At 40.8% G+C, this 20,157-nt stretch overlaps 1 protein-coding gene across 1 annotated transcript; it reads right to left on the reverse strand.

Annotated features, from left to right (window-relative positions):
- Positions 1-1,790: 1,790 nt before the first annotated feature.
- Positions 1,791-19,925, reverse strand: Usp1 (ubiquitin specific protease 1). The gene is made up of 12 exons (XM_028303763.1): positions 19,778-19,925; positions 19,394-19,669; positions 18,913-19,087; positions 17,782-17,989; positions 16,847-16,997; positions 13,809-13,926; positions 12,877-13,085; positions 10,328-10,488; positions 7,719-7,921; positions 6,292-6,435; positions 2,379-3,501; positions 1,791-2,203 (listed from the first exon to the last, which is right to left on the reverse strand). The coding sequence occupies exons 2-11, from the start codon at positions 19,656-19,658 to the stop codon at positions 3,273-3,275; spliced, it is 1,863 nt and encodes a 620-aa protein (XP_028159564.1). The 5' UTR covers positions 19,659-19,669; positions 19,778-19,925; the 3' UTR covers positions 1,791-2,203; positions 2,379-3,272.
- Between the last annotated feature and the right edge of the window lie 232 nt (positions 19,926-20,157).

The raw sequence follows: 20,157 nt of genomic DNA on the forward strand, positions 1-20,157 counted from the left end.
TGTAATAACGCGAAATAAAACAAGTACATATTGAACTTACTTTTATTATCCAAATCCAATTTACAATGAAAATGAATGATAATAACATTTTGTCCGATAAAACTAAACATAAAACTCATATAACTACTGACAAGAATTGTACCTTTTTCAAAGGTTTTTGGAATGGCATCTGCAATAAAATTTACAGTAGTTTACACAGTATCGCCGCGTTTTACTCATAAGGAAATTTATATCGTGCACATTCGATCTCCTCGGTGGCTACTGCCAATAACTACATGTATAATTCATACTAGAACACTTCTTTATATCTATGAAAAATCAACTATAATATGACGGATTTCAAGCCACAAGTTGAACATTTATTTATGGGGCTAAATTGTAAGTATTTAGAACTGGTGTCATTTAGTATCAAATATCAATACATAGTTCCTCTGAAAAGAACCACTGAAAATATTCAAATTCATGCAATCATTAATTTTGTATATTATTTTTGTTGGTGTTTTTTTTTAATAGTTATCACAATACAAAATGAAAGTTAACATCTTCGTACTTCAAAACCATTGGTCATTTTAATATTACCGAATGTGCACGATTTGTGTGTATGCTACACCTAGATGCACCTAAAATAAAAAATTACAATTTCAACTTTTTAATTTATTAACCCTCTATTAGCGATAGAGTTTAGATTTCAGCAGGCAATATTGAGAGTTGATTTGAAGACACGCATAGAAAAGTTAGTATTTATAAATACAATTTGAGATGATTGGTTATTTACAATTTTATAAAATAGTTGCACATTTTTGTTTATTGCCTGCGAAAATCAGGGGCTATTGTATAAAATTAAAAAAAAGTATCAATAAATAATTTACACAGTAATTTAGCTGCCATGTACAAAAATAGTATTGAGGTTGTTTAGAACAAAAGTTTTCATAGATGCACAATAATAATAAATTCTTATTCGCAGAGTATTAAAAATTTTAAAGAAAGCAGTCGTATCTCGTAGCAAGCACTGTATCGTTGTAGTCTCATTGAATTCTAAACTAAGTAAAGTAACTACATGTGCGTTTTGTCACATAAAGGTCGAACATTAACATATCGCAAAAAAGGGTTAACATTAAATAAATTACTGGTAATAAAATTCGATAGTGTAATCTAACGTTGAGGAAAAATATTGTTTTCTATATTCATTGGTCGATAACATCGTATTTAGATTGGAACTATGCGACAAACAGACAACGGGCTCGATCCTAAGATTTTATATCTAAAACTATAATACCTCTTTGTTCTTTAGAATCTTAGCAGGGTAAATTATCCAACTTATCTTAATGATTTGTCATTCGAGTGTAAATTCTATCTAAAATTATCTATAATTAGACTGAAATATATTCACAATTATATTGCACAAATAACACATAAAACTGTAAAAAATAGTTGACAGCTTTGTTTTACAGTCATCTTGTATATTTTGTGTACTAAGACTAAAAAGAGACAAATACTTATATTTAGTTATAGTCTGGTCTGCGAGCACGTAGAATTTTGTCCAATGACCCCAAGCTACCCATTATTATTGCTCGCGCGTAATTATGTTGCTGTTGCGCTTGCACACTCACTGCGGGCGCCCGTCGCACAGTCGCGACAGCAATATTATTACGCGCGAGCGATAAGGATGGGTAGCTTGGGGTCATTGGATAAATATTCTACGTGCTCACAGACCGGGCTTTAGTAATAGATAATTGAAATCTCAGAATCGAGCCATATAGTTTAGGCCAGAATATAATATTTTATGCTTCACGCCGCAATATACATCTCATATAATATTTCACGCAGTAACAGGCTAAACGTCAAATATACAATCAGTATACATCAGAAGATATATCCAAACTATTTAAGAGTCCATATTGTCAGATCGTAACGAGTGAAAATATCTCGAACGCTTGTTATACTTTACAATATATTTGATCGATATCTAAATACTATTTTTCATATACATATAATATACTTTAGCTACGTTCATAATATCACGTCAGGCTGACACACATTATTAGTTTGTGCCTACATCTAGGTTTGTCTTTTAAGCGTCTAAATGAAAGAACGAAAGAGCTAAGTTACAATCTAATAGATTAGACGGTGTGAAATAATACTCCATGTTCACTGGGAACCGCCTTAGAACATTCTAGGAACAATTTCGACATTTTAAAAGGTGTTAAAGCCTGGTCCGTGAGCACGTAGAATCCCGTCCAATGACCCCAAGCTACCCATCCCTATCGCTCGCTCGTAATTATGTTGCTGTCGCGACTGTGCGACGGTCGCCCGCAGTGAGTGTGGGATGGGTAGCTTGGGGTCATTGGACGGGATTCTACGTGCTCACGGACCAGGCTTTAGAAGAAACCAAGAAGCTACTGAAGATAGGTTAGTTGATTTTATAATGCGAGCAGTTTCATAATTGCAGATTATTGAGATATTGGTGCAGAAGTGTAACAGTGAGTCTATTGACCAATGGCATTCGTCACAACGAAATTTCATGGTAAGATGTCCTTAGTGGGTCGTATTTTCGTGTCTATTTAGTGAGAGTACTGCAATAATCTGCGATTCTGATCAACTCGAATTATAAATCTCTAGATTAGAATCGATGTTAAATCGAATGTATTTAAGTTACGTTGACGTAGTACAAAGGGACCGTATAGCTTCAATATCGAGCACCTTAATCGTACGACGTATAACGATCTTTGTCATAAGACCTGTATGGTTTGAACAACACTGGTAGATATTCACTTGGACCTGCTAGCCGTTCTGTTTATACAAGGCAATACGGACGTTAAACCGTAGTTTAGTTACTACAGCAATTTTATTTTACACAGCAATACAATCGTTTGTTCCACGTGACACCAAACGCGCGATACCCGCTGCCAATGTAATATCACTTATGCCAGCGAGTCGATTTTTGAATTTCATATAATTACAATAAACATGAAAACTTGTGACCAATAGACAATGATAAATCAATTGTCAATTACATACACCAGACTAAAACAATCATTACACATTTTGTTAGCGATCTTTTAAAAATATATTTCTAATCGATTCATTTTGTACGTGTCTCCAAAACCAAAAACAGGCAAATGTTTTACCATAAAATACAAAATCCAAGTCACTGGTGACATCAAAAATCGACTTCGCTACACCAATCAATAGTCAAATGAATACATGAAGACGCCAAAGTACCGTTTGCTGAAGTAGCGAGCGTTTCGCGGCCGCAACGCGTGCGGCGGTCACTAGCCGACTTCGCTTTTGACGTAGAAGAGTAGGTATGGTGTTGCCGCGGACCTCATTTTGGGTTCCGCGGAGAGTAAATCCTCGAACTCCTCGTTGGAGATGGGTTTGACTAGTTCGTCGTCGCAGGCCAGCCAGCACGCTTCGCTCCGAGGTCTAGGCACGCAGCATTCTTTAGCCGCGCAACCGGCCGGCGGCGGGCGAGGCCGGTTGAACAGCGTTCGCATGAATCTGGAATTTGAATGGCTAAGGTTAGAGATGAATTTGAATGTCTTGATCTACGCATATTATACTGAAAACTCTGAGTTGCACCACCTTATTTCAACCGTGACTATGACCAGAACTGGAGTTATTTGTATTGAGTTTGAGACTATTGACGTTTGTTAGAGTTAAAATAAAATGGTGCAACCCAGCCTTAAATGTCAGTTTCCCTGTTCACAAAGATTCAGTGAGTTATCCTAACAAGTGAAGGTTGGCTATCTGACGAGTTTCTAACAAATATTCATGCAACCGGATCAGAGAAAAAAAAGTTAGGTAAGAATATATCTGTTGGAGATGTTTATTAAAAAGTATGGTGTGGTCTAACACAGGCAGATATCATTCACGATTAAAATGCAACACTGCCATAAAAAATAAAGGTTAAACAATCACGTACGATCTGATAAAAACTGCGTGATCTAGCATAGGTACCTATTACGTATCATGTTTTGCGTCGTGATGAACTAATTTTATTAAATTTTATACTCATGATAAGATATTGTAATCGGACAAATGATTAAAAAACTGGCAAGGAAACCAGTTCGCACCTACTTTATGGTCTGTCAAATAAATAAGAATGTATTAGATTATTTTTATCAATGACAAGTCTATCAATCAGGATAAGACTAGACCGAGCTGTCAAAAGGTAAAAAGTACAGTCGCCAGCACATTAAACAGTTTTATTGAAAAATAGCACCTATTTACAATATTTTATGACACAACTTTGCACATGCTCTGTACGTGACATCTAGATACGTAAGGGGACTTTGGGTTTTCTCAGTAAGTGAAAAATGAGACTAAAACCTGTATTCACAAACGATGCTTGCTTAAGTGAAGCAGCATCGAACGCACAGCGTTGAATAGAGCTCTGTGATTGGTTCGTGTAAACACGGGCGTGAATTTGATTATAAGCATTGTTTTTTTTACTTTAACATAAGGAGTATAGAGCTGTTGTGTCAGTAACATTATCTATTTGGTGATAATCGAATCTGACTAACGGACGGCCGATACTGTGCTTCTTGGTAACGCGACAAGTGAAGGTACGATAAGCGTGGTATCGTGGAAGTAGGGTTGCCAACTATACTGTTTTGAACAGTATTATACTGTTTTTCACTAAATTATACTTTTTACTGTTGAACAAAAATAAAGTATACAAAATACTGTTTTCAGCTAGCATCACTAGTATTCATAGATATTTTTAAAAGTAAATGCCCAACACCACATTTAAGTACGCGTTGTAGAGCTATACTGTTTGTTTTTTTTTTAATACTGTCTGTTTTCCTTCTCCGACCTCTGATATACTTTATATTTTGAAAGAAAAGTTGGCAACCCTACGTGGAAGCCCCTGACGTCTAGTCTATCGTAAAAATAAATGAGGATTCACGATGTCGCGTTGTTGTCTTGACGGATTATTTTGATTACAAGGGGTTTTGATGTGATGAACGAGGTTGCAAGCTAATTGACAAAAGCTTTTACTGTGGTTGACTCTCATTTTGAACCTTACACAGCTGAAAATAAGGTATCCCAACTAATATTATAAATGCGAAAGTAACTCTGTCTGTCTGTCTGTCTGTCTGTTACGCTTTCCCGCTTAAACCTCGCAACCGATTTTGATGAAATTTGGCATAGAGATAGTTTGAGTCCCGGGAAAGAACATAGGATAGTTTTTATCCCGGTTTTTGAAACAGGGACGCGCGCGATAAAGTTTTTCTGTGACAGACAAAATTCCACGCGGGCGAAGCCGCGGGCGGAAAGCTAGTAAATTATAAACGTTGATGGGCACTGTGAACCTTACTCAAAAGGTAATGTACAGCGCGACATATTTGTCTGATACTTTGTACCTTACTATTCTATACATGAAGGTTTCTTCGCTATATTCGACCTTATGAACAGCCTCGTATGTCTGTCTGCTATTTTGAACTTAACATCGCTTTACATTCTCCTTACCCCGACGTGGCAAGTCACACTACATAGTGATCACCGGTCAGCGTCTGCCACTTTAACCCTACCCTCGCTTTACATACAAGTGCAATCCCCTTACCTGGAGGTAGCGGCCATCTTAGCGGTGACTAAAGCCTGGTTCGTGAGCACGTAGAATCTCGTCCAATGACCCCAAGCTGCCCATCCTTGTCGCTCGCACGTAATTATGTTGCTGTTGCGCTCGCACACTCACTACGGGCGCGCGTCGCACAGTCGCGACAGCAATATAATTACGCGGGAGCGATAAGGATGGGTAGCTTGAGGTCATTGGACGGGATTCTACGTGCTCACGGACCAAGCTTTAGCTGTCATCATCATCATCATTTCAGCCACAGGACGTCCACTGCTGAACATAGGCCTTCCCCAATGACTTCCACATCGCACGGTTTGGTAGCGGCCTGCGTCCAGCGTCCTTCTGCTACCTTAATCAGGTCGGCGGTCCACCTTGTGGGTTGACTAGCTGTCACTTTAAACCAGTGTTTTTCAACCTATGGGTCGCGCCTCTATAGGGGGGTCGCGAGAGGTCGTAAAAACTACTTCAGTAAAAAAAAATATATTTTCAAGACAGATTAATCCCAAATCTAATTATGCAAATGTTCTATGGATTGAAGTATTCGGTCCCTACAAACATCTTTGCAACATTATAAAATGCATGAAAAAAAAGCGAACGGTCGGGGGGTCGCCAAAAATTTTTTCATACTAGGGGGGGTCGTGTTATGAAAAAGGTTGAAAAACACTGCTTTAAACCTTATCCCACTATACATAAAGTTGCAATCTTCTTACCCAGACGTAGTGGGCGGCGCAGCGTGATCCGGCGGCGCTTGGCGGCGACAAGCTGGTTCGGCGGGCGAGTCTCGTGCGTATGCTACATAATGGCCGCCGGTTAGCGTCTGCCCCAGGTGCATTATCACGCCCCATAGGATGTATCTGGAAGGTGTATAGTGGTTGATTAATATCTGGAGCACTTGGGTTAGATTATGAACTAAATTAATTGAAAAATCAGTTTTATTTTATCAGTCAAATCAGTCTTACACTCACTGCGGCCGCCCGTCGCACAGTCGCGACAGCAATATAATTACGCGCGAGCGATAATGATGGGTAGTTTGGGATCATTGGACGAAATTTTACGTGCTCGACGACCGGAATTTAGCCCTGTCTATATGTACCTGTGTTGCGGCTGCTGCTCCGGCAGCCGGCGAGCGCAGGGCTCGCAGAAGCAAGGCATGAGCAGCGGCGTGGGCGCGTGACGCGTGATCTTCTCCATGCCGCCGCTGAACCGCTTCAGATATTGTGACCTGTCTTTATGTAGGTACCTGTGTTGCGACTAGCCCTATCTGTACCTATGATGCGACCAGTCATGTTTATCTGTACCTATGATGCGACTAACCCTGTCTAAAGCCTGGTCCGTGAGCACGTAGAATTTTGTCCAATGACCCCAATCTACCCATCCTTATCGCTCGCGCGTAATTATATTGCTGTCGCGACTGTGCGACTGGCGGCCGCAGTGAGTGTGCGAGCGCGACAGCAACATAATTACGCGCGAGCGAGCTTGGGGTCATTGGACGAAATTCTACGTGCTCGGCGACCGGACTTTAGACCAGTTTATCTGTACCTGTGTTGCGGCTGTTGCTCCGGCAGCCGGCGAGCACAGGGCTCGCAGAAGCAAGGCATGAGCAGCGGCGTGGGCGCGTGACGCGTGATCTTCTCCATGCCGCCGCTGAACCGCTTCAGATATTGTGACCCGTCTTTATGTAACTGTGTTGCGACTAAAGCCCGGTCACCGAGCACGTAGAATTTCATCTAATGACCCCAAACTACCCATCCTTATCGCTCGCGCGTAATTGCTGTCGCGACTGTGCGACGGGCGGCCGCAGTGAGTGTGCGAGCGCGACAGCAACATAATTACGCGCGAGCGATAAGAATATAGCTTGGGGTCATTGGATGAAATTCTACGTGCTCGGCGACCGGACTTTAGACCTGTTTATCTGTACCTGTGTTGCGGCTGCTGCTCCGGCAGCCGGCGAGCGCAGGGCTCGCAGAAGCAAGGCATGAGCAGCGGCGTGGGCGCGTGACGCGTGATCCTCTCCATGCCGCCGCTGAACCGCTTCAGATATTGTGACCTGTCTTTATGTAACTATGTTGCGACTAAAGCCTGGTACGACGAAGTTCTACGTGCTCGGCGACTGGACTTTAGACCTGTCTGTATATACCTGTGTTGCGGCTGCTGCTCGGGCAGCCGGCGAGCACAAGGCTCGCAGAAGCAAGGCATGAGCAGCGGCGTGGGCGCGTGACGCGTGATCTTCTCCATGCCGCCGCTGAACCGCTTCAGTTGCAGCACTAGTAGTCGCGGGAGACGCGAGTAGGCGACGCTCCGTCTCGCCTCGTTGTAGCGGAGGCATCGTTCGCACCAGTACTGTAAAAAAGAAAACGTTTATAAGTTACTCAGATAGTATTCTATCTGAACTGAACGCTGCAACACCTGATTTGTTAACTAAAATCACAAAAAAAAAGAATTATACGACCTGGTGGAATTCCACCAGCCCCTTTTTTTCACCGGGGAATTAGACGCAGGCTAGCGTACCATTCCTATATTGTCGACATTCCACCAGCTCGCACTAAGCGATTCGATAACTCTTTTACAATGCAAACAGCTAGGGACTAGAATTCGTTGTTTGCTGCTGTATTTCCCGAACACTATAAAGGACCTAGCGCACTTATCAACCCGGAAAGGGATCGTAACCGTATCACCTCGAGGCAGTCAGTATTCTTATGAAACTCCATACCGCAACGCACGCACACTTATCCGCTCCGTAAACGTCTCGCCTTGCAGTTGACAGCGCGCGAAAGATGATAATCTAAAACCGATCGGCGGGTACACCGCGCGTGTTTTGTTTTTGATGCCTACTCGGGGCGATGCACAATCCTTCCAGTCCAATCAGTTACCTTGTTCTGGTCGCCAGGGTGGATAAGAATCACAATTTTTTTATTTTAATCAAAAAATCAATCATTTTTTTATTTTTATTAGGTTCTGCGATCATTTCTTTAGTTTTTCTTACGGAATACATTTTTATTAACGTAGAATTGATGTATGGAGAAGGCAACACCGCCAAAAAAAATTAATTATGTGGTTATCTGAAAGATCGCAAATGTGATTGTATGGAAAAATTAAATTTTTCAGATTCTCCATACAAAACAACAATTTCATACATTAACACCTAATATTAACATTGTTTTCGAACATTACAGTTGATTAATATTAAGAGCCATTTTACATTTTCGTGCGAATTCCTAAGATTTTGGAAGCATGAATTACTATCTTAAGCAACACCCAGAGATTATTTAATAACTGCAAAAGATAGGTCAATCCTTGTTGTTGACCACTAATGAAACGGATTTACTAAAACTCTTTTGCTTAATTCACAGTGCCCTATCTACCACAACCATTTTACGAAAAAATTGCCGCAGACTCATTTTCAAAGTCCTGTATCCAGGGTCCGATGATGGAGCTGTAAGGGGGCAGATTTATTTTTCACTATGTGACTGTCTTTATTTTGTACTTAATATATATTTTACATATTATACCTATTCGTGTTTCATTATGAATCGAAATATAAGACTTAATAAACTCTATTAAAAATTTAAATTAATTAATCAAGTTTGAATACCTCATTCTACCTTACAATTAATAACTTAAATCAAGTTTGAATACCTCATTCTACCTTAAAATTAATAACTTAAATCAAGTCTTAATACGGTCACGGCTCAAGATTTTTTTGTCCATTTCAGCGTTCTTTTTACTCTTTTGACGTTGCGTTGACAGCTTTTACCTAAATTCGCGCGGAATATTTTTGTGAAATGGCTCTTAACTCCCAGCTTTTCATTAATTCCATTTTCGGTCATTGATTTAAATCAATGATTTTTATTAAAAAAATCATGTAATAAAAATCGTGATTTAAATCATGATTTAAATCAACTTGATTTAAATCATGCAACCCTGCTGGTCGCACAGGCACTCTGTAGTTATACCTACGAGAAAAGTAAGTATTGTGAGCGTCTCCCTATCATCATAACAGCCTTACTGTCTACTCACGGACATTGCCCGCGGGCGGCGTGACCGGAGGGAGCGGCGAGCGTTCGGCGAACGAACGAGCAATGTTCGGTTCGCGAGCGAACATAGAAGAAGACGATCCTGACGCACTCTCTTCAACGACTTTGCACTAAACAGTCTCAACATCATTGTAAATTTATACCGAATAGACAACTAATTTTATACAGTCCACTCTTTTCATTTAATAACTTCCACTACACTCACTATCGAAGTAACACTTACCTTGTTCTGGTCGCACAGATGCAATGTGCCTATGAGAGCATTAAGAATACTCCCTATCATCATAGTCATAGTAACATTATCACCTTGTTCTGGTCGCGCAGGTACTAGCTGGAGAGGCAAGCGACGCGTCACTCACTACTCGCTCGTGAATCTCTTGTGGATGGTACCCCGCGCGTGTTTTGTTTTCGATGCCCACTCGGGGAGATGAACAGGCCTGGTTATTTTATTTTGTACTTGCATTGAATAAATTCCTTTTCTTTTTAAAGCCCGGTCTGTGAGCACGTAGAATTTTGTCCAATGACCCCAAGCTACCCATCCTTATCGCTCGCGCGTAATTATATTGCTGACGCGACTGTGCGACGGGCGCCCGCAGTGAGTGTGCGAGAGCGACAGCAACATAATTACGCGCGAGCGATAAGGATGGGTAGCTTGGGGTCATTGGAAAAAATTCTACGTGCTCACGGACCGGGCTTTAGAAGTCTGTGTTACCTTGTTCTGGTCGCGCAGGTACTCGCTGGACAGGCAGGCGGCGCGGAAGGGCTCGTCGTCGGCGTCGTCGTCGCCTACCGGCACGCATAACTCGCACACGGCTTGAGACTTCTCCGTGACTGTCTCGCATTCCAGGCACATCGTGCGGACCACCATCATGCCTGCGACAACATAATAACCATGATAAAGTGGACCGACGACATCATAAAGGTAGCAGGGAAGCGCTGGGCGCAGGCCGCTACCAATCGATCAATGTGGAAAGCATTGGGGGAAGCCTATTAGTCAATAGTCAATATCTTAATTGCATTCCATTCATGTTGTACATAGGGTCTTTATTCTATGTTCAGCAGTGGACGTCCTATGGCTGAAATGATGATGAAGATCAGTTAGGCCCGGTTTCCACTAAGGCGAAGCGGAACGGACATGTGGATTGAATAACCAATCAGATTTCATTAATTATTGGAGAATGAAATCCGATTGGTTGTTCGAGTCACGTCTCCGCTGCGCCTTGGTGGAAAACGGGCCTTAGTACCATCATGCTTGGAAAAAATATATTTGAGTGTAGGTAAGACTAGATTTCCACTTCATTGCGAGTCACTTAGGCCCTAGGGCCTCCGCTTAAACTCGCGCGGGTCCTCGGTCCGTTTTGGAATCAGTTCAGACTGTAGACCCCAGCCATCAATGTCAGATCATCATAGGTGGGATTGAAGAATAAGATAAAAAAAAGTTAGTTTACTCTGTAAATGTGAACAATGTAAACTTAATGGCCGTGGTATTCGGAGTTCAGTCGCTTGTATAGTCTGCATTAAAAATAGCAATTACATACCTTCAAAGTCGTCAGCCACGAACTCTCAGGGTCGGCAGGCGCTACGCTCTTCTCTTCTGAGAGAGTACTGCGTTTTCTTAACGACTAGCTAAATTCCGGTCGCCGAGCAGATAGGATTTCGTCCAATGACCCCAAGCTACCCATCCTTATAGCTCGCGCATAAATTGCTGTCGCGCTCGCACACTCACTGCGGCCGCCCATTGCACAGTCGCGACAGCAATATAATCACGCGCGAGCGATAAGGATGGGTAGCTTGGGGTCATTGGACGAAATCTGCTCGGCAACCGGACTTTAGTGAAAGTAGCTTATGTGGCGCCAACTAGTAAGGCGAGTGACAGGACCTTTGGTCACCAGTGGCGTCAACTAGTGAACGCAAATATGGTGATAAAGCCCGGTCTGTGAGCACGTAGAATTTCGTCCAATGACCCCAAGCTACCCATCCTTATCGCTCGCGTGTAATTATGTTGCTGTCGCGCTCGCACGTCGCATAGTCGTGACATCGCGAAAATTCTACGTGCTCACAGACCAGACTATAGTTCATACTACGTACGTACCTTCAAAGTCATCAGCCACGAAGTCCCAGCCAGGCCTCGATCTCTCGTCCCTCTCAGGGTTGGCAGACGCTGCGCTCTTCTCTTCTGAGAGAGCACTGCGTTTTCTTAACCACTAGCTAAATTCCAGTCGCTGAGCAGATAGGATTTCGTCCAATGACCCCAAGCTACCCATTCTTATCGCTCGCGCATAAAATTGCTATAGCGCTCGCACACTCACTGCGGCCGCCCATCGCAGTCGCAACAGCAATATAATCACGCGCGAGCGATAAGGATGGGTAGCTTGGGGTCATTGGACGAAATCTGCTCGGCGACCGGACTTTAGTGAAAGTAGCTTATGTGGCGCCAACTAGTAACAGGACCTTTGGTCACCAGTGGCGTCCACTAGTGAACGCAAATATGGTGATAAAGCCCGGTCTGTGAGCACGTAGAATTTTGTCCAATGACCCCAAGCTACCCATCCTTATAGCTCGCGTGTAATTATGTTGCTGTCGCGCTCGCACACCCACTGCGGGCGCCCGTCGCATAGTCGCGACATCGCGAAAATTCTACGTGCTCACAGACCAGACTATAGTTCTTACTACGTACCTTCAAAGTCATCAGCCACGAAGTCCCAGCCAGGCCTCGACCTCTCGTCCCTCTCAGGGTCGGCAGGCGCTGCGCTCTTCTCTTCTGAGAGAGCACTGCGTTTTCTTAACCACTAGCTAAATTCCGGTCGCCGAGCAGATAGGATTTCGTCCAATGACCCCAAGCTACCCATCCTTATCGCTCGTGCATAAATTGCTGTCGCGCTCGCACACTCACTGCGGCCGCCCACCGCAGTCGCAACAGCAATATAATCACGCGCGAGCGATAAGGATGGGTAGCTTGGGGTCATTGGATGAAATTCTGTGCTCGCCGACCGGACTTTAGTGAAAGTAGCTTATGTGGCGTCAACTGACAGGACCTTTGGTCACCAGTAGCGTCAACTAGTAAACGCAAATATAGTGATAAAGCCCGGTCTGTGAGCACGTAGAATTTTGTCCAATGACCCCAAGCTACCCATCCTTATAGCTCGCGTGTAATTATGTTGCTGTCGCGCTCGCACACTCACTGCGGGCGCCCGTCGCATAGTCGCGACATCGCGAAAATTCTACGTGCTCACAGACCAGACTATAGTTCTTACTACGTACCTTCAAAGTCATCAGCCACGAAGTCCCAGCCAGGCCTCGACCTCTCATCCCTCTCAGGGTCGGCAGGCGCTGCGCTCTTCTCTTCCGTAGGGGAGTTTTTCTTCTCACTAGCGAGCACTTCTTTGCGTTTCTTCCAGGACTTGCGAAGGTTGCCGAGGGTTGGCTTCCCGCCGTCGCCGTCTAAGCTAGGCTGGCGGCCGATGCCGTTGCTGGAAGATGAATATTACTTAGTTTCAATATGCAAAACTTTGCCATAACAATTTCATAAGTGCCACTTGTGGTCTAAACTGAATAAATATTTTTTGATTTTGATTTTGATTTTTACTCTGCAATAACTAAGTTCTGTGAAGTAGCTGTGAAATTGAATGATCTAGAACAGGGGTCTCCAAACTACGGCCCGCCACTGTCATCAATCCGGCCCGCGACAGCTTAAGACTAAGCCTATGTTTGCATAGGAGGCAGAAAAATTAAAAAAATGTTATGGCCCTAGCAACAAACCGAAAAAAAAATTATGGCCCCAAGTTTGGAGACCCCTGGTCTAGAATGGTACAAAGGACAGCAAACACATCAGACTATACAGTTTTGTTGCAAAATTGACCCAATGAGGGCTATCGTTTTAGCGCTCACCAGTTAGCGCCACTGTAGAGTAAGGTCCTGTCACTTGCTAGTAGCGAAGACAGTGGCGGCACCAACTTGTGAGCGCTAAAATGGTAGGAGGACTATCGCATTTGCACTCATCAAGATGGCGCCACTGTAGAGTAAGGTCCTGTCAATCGCCAGGGGTGCCAACTGTTAAGTATAAAAACGATAGCCCTCATTATAACTGAATAAGATGTCACAGAACTTGATGTACTGTCATCTGTACATCGTCTAAGGGGGCGGACCATAGTATTACCGTGGCTGAACTAAGAAAATGAATAAATAATGCTAACCTGTCGCCATTTTCGTGTAGCTGCAATCGTGCGGCGCGTGTGCTAAGCGCTCGACACGTCTCGCGGATGTTGTCTAGTATGCACACTAGCAGCTCGTGCGCGTCTTGTTGGCGGTTGCCTGCGCAATGAAACAATAATAGGTATATTAGTACATAGAATACAATAAATTAAAAGAGATATACCAGAAATTCAAAGTTTTTAGTCATTTTGAAACAAAGGTTTCTAAGAAGTAAAATCTACCCACTAAAAACATTCTGTAAAAAACTAGCCAAGTCTCGATGGCGCTGCTTGTTTATCTCTAAAAAGTAATGAAATCTAGACAAAGTCGTGCCAAGTCTTTGGTTCCTTACTGCGATTTCTTTATTATTATAGTTAATGTTTACCAAATTCTCTGTACCAAATTTCAGCTCTCTGAGTCGATGGGAAGTACTAGTTCTATTTTGATGATCATCAGTGAGTGAGTGAGTGTCGTAAATGCGAAACTTTGCTTTCGCATAACTTCGGAACTAAATGACCTACAGACTTGAAATTTTGGATTTTAAGTATGTGATTACAGCTTACTATAGTCTATCCAATATAGCTTGATTAGAATGACGGCTGTCAAACGAATGTGATTAGTGCTGAGTATGTTTCGTACGGTTCACATAGATGTATCGATAAGTTTTCGAAAAAATGATATAAAAAAAATGCACCCAATTTTTCTTCATAAAAACGACAATTATGATTTAAATTTAAAGACAGTAAAATTTAAAATTCATGTCAAGGGTGTACAACCTAAGTCGTAGTCATTATCATCAGTGTTCTTCAGTGGTTTTTTCCTCTCGCTAGAGGGCGGTGGGCATCTCTTCTAGAGCAACAATGCTATGAATACCCAAAAAATTACCGGTGATTGAATTCCGATGTTTGATTATTTAAGAATGAAATGTTTTTTGGTTTTTAATAGTGAAAATTTAGAAAAACGTATAACTTGACTTAAATATGTTAAAAAATTAGTTAGAAAAAAAATTTGTTAAATATGTTTAATATGACATTTGTCGATATGTCCCAACACTAACATTTTTGTAACTCGAGATAACCTTGTAGAGACGTCGTTAATACTCTAGCTTGATTTTTATAATTTCGAATTACTACTTATTGGTGTAATTTAACGCTGCATATACACAAAATTAACAATTTTATTGGAAGCACTGTCGTCGAAAATATTGTTTGTAGGTCAGACGTGAATTATTTCTTGTCCGCCAATATTTAGCTCTCATTGATCGCTACTACAAAGTTATGTCGTTACTTTTGATGGCAGCTGTCATTCTAATCAAGCTATACAGTGTGAGTCACGTTAAAGTGTACATATGAAAATAGATGAAACTAGACCTATTTTTATCGACAAAAAAGAGGTCAAAATTTTTTTGAGATTTTTTTAAAAATTTTTATAGAATTTTTTTTTTTGCAATTACTTATTGTAAAGAAAACGTAATAACTTTTAAACTAAGCGGTATATCCTGATAAAATAAAAACAGTAATAATGCTAAATAACAGGCAATACTAAAAAAATACATAAAATACATAAAAAAAGGCCAACAAATAATAAAAAATTAAACTTTTTGAAAAAAATCTGTTTTAAATTCGTGTTTTTTTGGTTATTTGATAAATTTCTCCAAAAAATGCCCCTATAACCGGTGGTTTTTATTGCTTTGTATTATTCTCTATCGTATTACCTTCGTAAAACCAAAAATCGCATGTCTCTATCCCTATCACAACGTTTGCAATGATCGTTTGAACTAAGCCTCTCCGGGCGCGCCATTCAACGCTTCGTTAACAACGAAACTGAAAATGGCTCTAGATTTGTTATTTTGATAAAGACAAGTTAGATTTCAAATAAAAACAAAAGATTTCAAAGTAAAATAAGCATTTTAGTTAAAATTAAAATTGTCTCTAACTGTAGCGGAGAAAAATGTTGTGGCAGGCCTTTGTTCAAACGATCATAGCAAATGTTGTAATAGGGATAGAGACATGCGATTTTTGGTTTTACGAAGGTAATACGATAGAGAATAATACAAAGTAATAAAAACCACCGGTTATAGGGGCATTTTTTGGAGAAATTTATCAAATAACCAAAAAAACACGAATTTTAAAGCAGATTTTTTTCAAAAAGTATCATTTTTTATTATTTGTTGGCCTTTTTTGTGTATTTTATGTATTTTTTAAGTATCGCCTATTATTTAGCATTATTACTGTTTTTATTTTATCAGGATCTACCACTTATTTTAAAAGTTATTACGTTTTCTTTACAATAAGTAATTGGAAGAAAAAAAATTGTATAAAAAATTAAAAAAAAATCTCAAAAATTTTTTGACCTCTTTTTTGTCGATAAAAACAGGTCTAGTTTCATCTATTTTCATATGTACACTTTAACGTGACTCACACTGTATTGGATAGACTATAGATGACGAAAATTTCTGTGTTCTGGTCTTATCTAGAGGTTCTCAAATAGGGGCCTGAAAATGCGGCGAAATGGTTCCAGTAAAGGATGGTACGGCAGTGTTTGCTTCGCGCTCGACTTGGCGGGGGCACTACCGTGCCCCCAGATTTAGAATAAACAGCTTAGGCAGAAACTTTGCCACAGGCCACATCAAAAGAACATAGGTACATACATGAAGTGGCAATAGATGAACGGTGAAGGTCGGACTGGCCGACTCGAGAACTAGAACCGCGGGTTCAAACCCCGCCGCTGAACTATTGTGGCAATCCCACTCGTAACACAAGTATATTTACCATGAGTAATTTTAGAAAAAATAAATTTATTACCATTATTAAAAAAAAATAACTTTAAACCTCAACTTTCTGCTTGTGCGAGTACAGTGGGTCTAGTAGACAAATTGAAAAGACAATAATTTTGTATGGAGTTTAGACGGATTCGATTTTCGATTCGATCAAAATGTGCATTTTGTCTAGGGGGGGCAGTTTGTTCTTGTGGTTGGTAAAAGAAGTATAATTGCAGCAGGTATTGATGAACGAGGTGTTGATTGCAGTTAATTATGTACCTTCAAAGGTGGAGTTGACGTCCCTCAACGCAGCAAGGAAGGCGTCAGCCGCGAAGGGTTCCGGGCTGGCGTCGGCCGAACTACTGCTGAGGCACTTGCTCTCCGCCGCTCGCATGCTGAAGTATGTCTCGTGAAGCTTCTCCGTTGCTATCTGTGGAACATTGTGTATTGTTAAAATAGAATATTGTCCACGAGCCGGAAGACGTAGCGTGGGCATTCCTCCCACTAGGTGGACCGACGATTTGGTGAAGGTCGCGGGAGGCGCCTGGATGCGAGCGGCGCAGGACCGGTCTTTGTGGAAATCCTTGGTGGAGTCCTTTGTCCAGCAGTGGATTCGCCTGAAACGAACTAACGAATGGGCCAGGCAAAACTCAATAAAACTCATTTATTTCTGTAAGTAGGCTTTAAAAAAAGCACTTTTACACGTCCCAGTATTAACCCTACCACTGCTTCAGGACAATAATTAGGCCAGTGCTGAGAAGAAGCAGCGCAAGAAACTCAGACACTATTGTCAGCCTCTTTTTCAAAGGTTTACAGGTTTTCAAAATACATAGTTATAAATATTTATGCGAGCTAGGCAGTTATGAAGAAAATTGTGGAATAAAAAATTCCAGAGGTACAGCAGTGTTAGAGATTTCCCTACTCATGGACAGTTTGTAATCTTTCAAGTTATGAATGCCTAATAAAATAAAATAAAAACAGTTCATCAAAACTAGATTTGCTAATCCAAATCAGTGGTTGTTACAATAATATTATAATATGCCATTTTTGCATACAGTAAAAAGATTCTAATTTAAATATCTCACACTTAAGATAATATTTGTTAAAAAATATGAGATCATATCAAACTAGGTAACCAGGAATTAAAATGTCAGCTTATCGTAAACATCAGACACCCCAATCTGTTATCAGTGTTATAGTTAGATAAGGCCCACCTGTATTTTACTCTTTCCGGAGCTGTTGTCTGCTTGGCCGAGAGAGAGCAGATCTTTGCTGCTCCATGACCGAGCTCCAGAAGACGCTAGGCCTGCCGCACTCCGGCCTAGAGAGGAACTCTTCATGCGGATGCTTCCTAGCTTCTGTTCTAGACTGGCCAAGTCCGATACGAGGTGGTGTAAGTTGTGTAGGAATCGAGGTGCATATCTAAATGAAAAACAAAAGTATGTTGATGTTAAACTATGCAGAATAGCAGTAAGTTATGCGTAATTGAGATGCAATGAATCCGATTACAGAAGTGACTTAATTTAACATTATTTAAAAAAAATGTTGCATTTCAAAAATACAGTTTGTCTAAGTTTACAATTAATTGAAAATAAATTGAGTTTTTAAGACTAAATTAACACATCTCAATCTGTAATAATCAAATTGTAGAAAAGTTGTGTACAATCAATACATTATCAAAAGAGAGCACAAGTTTAACTTTTCAAGGCCAGCAAATTGAGACATTGAATAATCAATTGTTACACAGTCATATGTGTCTGCTTGGGGATCGATGGGTTATAGCAGACATAAGATTATTGTCTAAACACTTGATTGATGATTCTTATAATAAACTGAGTCAGTTGATCTTACTATGGACTCAACTTTGAGTGACTCATCATACAAGTCACTACCAACATTACAGGTGGATTTAATTCTGTAGCCTATCTATCTTCTAAATATATAAAAGGAGAAACTGACTGACTGACAGACCAACACACAGCCTAAACAGCTAAACGTAGGCACTTGTAATTTGGAAGGGACGTAGCTTAGGTACCGTAGAGGTGCACTAAGAAAGGAATTCCCGAAATTCCCACGGGAATATACATGGGGATACCACAGGAAATAGCGGGAAAATCCTTTTGTATGAAAAATCTAAACCACTTAAGTTAGACACTTGAAATTTGGTATGCAGGTACCTTAGTAAACTTAAAGCTCAGTTACAACAGGATATTGCAAAATTCCCACAGGAACGGGAGTTAGCAGGAAAAAACATTTGTATGAAAAAATCTAAACCGCATAAGATAGATGAAGGGGGTAAAACGGGATCCACATGTACGAAGTCGCGTTTTATACATATTCCTCACCGTAATGTATAAAGCACACTGTTGAGAAAGCAAGTGTTTCCTAGGTTGGAGAGAGTGGCGATGGGAGTCTTCCGCGGCGCCGCTCCATACTGGTTCTCCGTCTGGTGGTGGCCATTCAACATGGCAGTGCTGGCAGGCTTGGGCTCTAGTATTATTAGATCAGGGACGTGTTTATCTGAAAGTTGACAATGAAAAATATTATATCATTTGTATGTTCCTGATATTATTTGTACGTTAATTATTGAGAAGTTACAAAGCGTACTTTAATTCAATATGACGTACTGATTTATTTCGAGAACATTTAATTTCATAAACTATTATTTTCTCTACATTTTTAGATTTCATAAGCTGTAAATACTCTAGCAAACTATGAAACATGATTTGCTATTCATAATAAACTAATGAGGCTTGTAATTTAACAATTCGGTTGCTAATTACAAGAACTACCAAAGTATGTGGATCATTCCTATTGGAAACTAACCTATTGACTTTGATGTTTCAATCAGAGGTTTGAGTCTTTTAGCTGCGCTTAGAGTATTGAAGTAGGTGTTCCTGAACGGCCGTTTCACTGGCTTATTCTCCTTATTGTCACCAGCAGCTAGTTTGTTCACAGCAATGTTCTCTTTAGAATCTCCAAGTTTTCTGTTCTCGTTAGTCACACATACAGCATTATTTCTGTTTAACGATAGCGAAAATTTAGATTTTTCGATTCCTTTTTTCGTTTCAGACACAGGGTTAACTGGCATCTTCAGAATACCTGTAAATAAAGTCGTAATAACGTGAATAGAGGCCACTGGTAACTTTCCCAAAAACGTTATGTCAAGGATTCCTGTGTTAATAACACACTTATCGATGTTATACTTACGCAAACGTCTTCATTAGGTGCATTGACTTACATAATATAGTAAGACAATCGTATCTCAATAAAAATATACTAAAATAACTAAAATTTGGGGAGGAATAAGCCGCGAACAACCCCTTTCGAAGCACTCGGCCATATTGGATTGTTTGATTGATGTCGCGTTTCGTTTCATTCCTTTCTGACATCTTGTCACATCCGTGTTTCTAAATGTAAGCAATGCAATGAATATAGCTACGACTTAAAAAAAAAACGAAGATTGACACCGGTACCGATTATTACCGGTAACATTACAACATTGTTTCTATCTCTGAGCAAGTCTGTACTCTATCGACTAGATGGCACTGATTTGGATTTTACAGTAAGAGGGAAAATTAAGATTTTGC

This window comes from Ostrinia furnacalis, unplaced genomic scaffold (assembly GCF_004193835.3).
Source record: "Ostrinia furnacalis isolate ACB-3 unplaced genomic scaffold, ASM419383v2 OfSCF1286, whole genome shotgun sequence".
Taxonomy (NCBI): domain Eukaryota; kingdom Metazoa; phylum Arthropoda; class Insecta; order Lepidoptera; family Crambidae; genus Ostrinia; species Ostrinia furnacalis.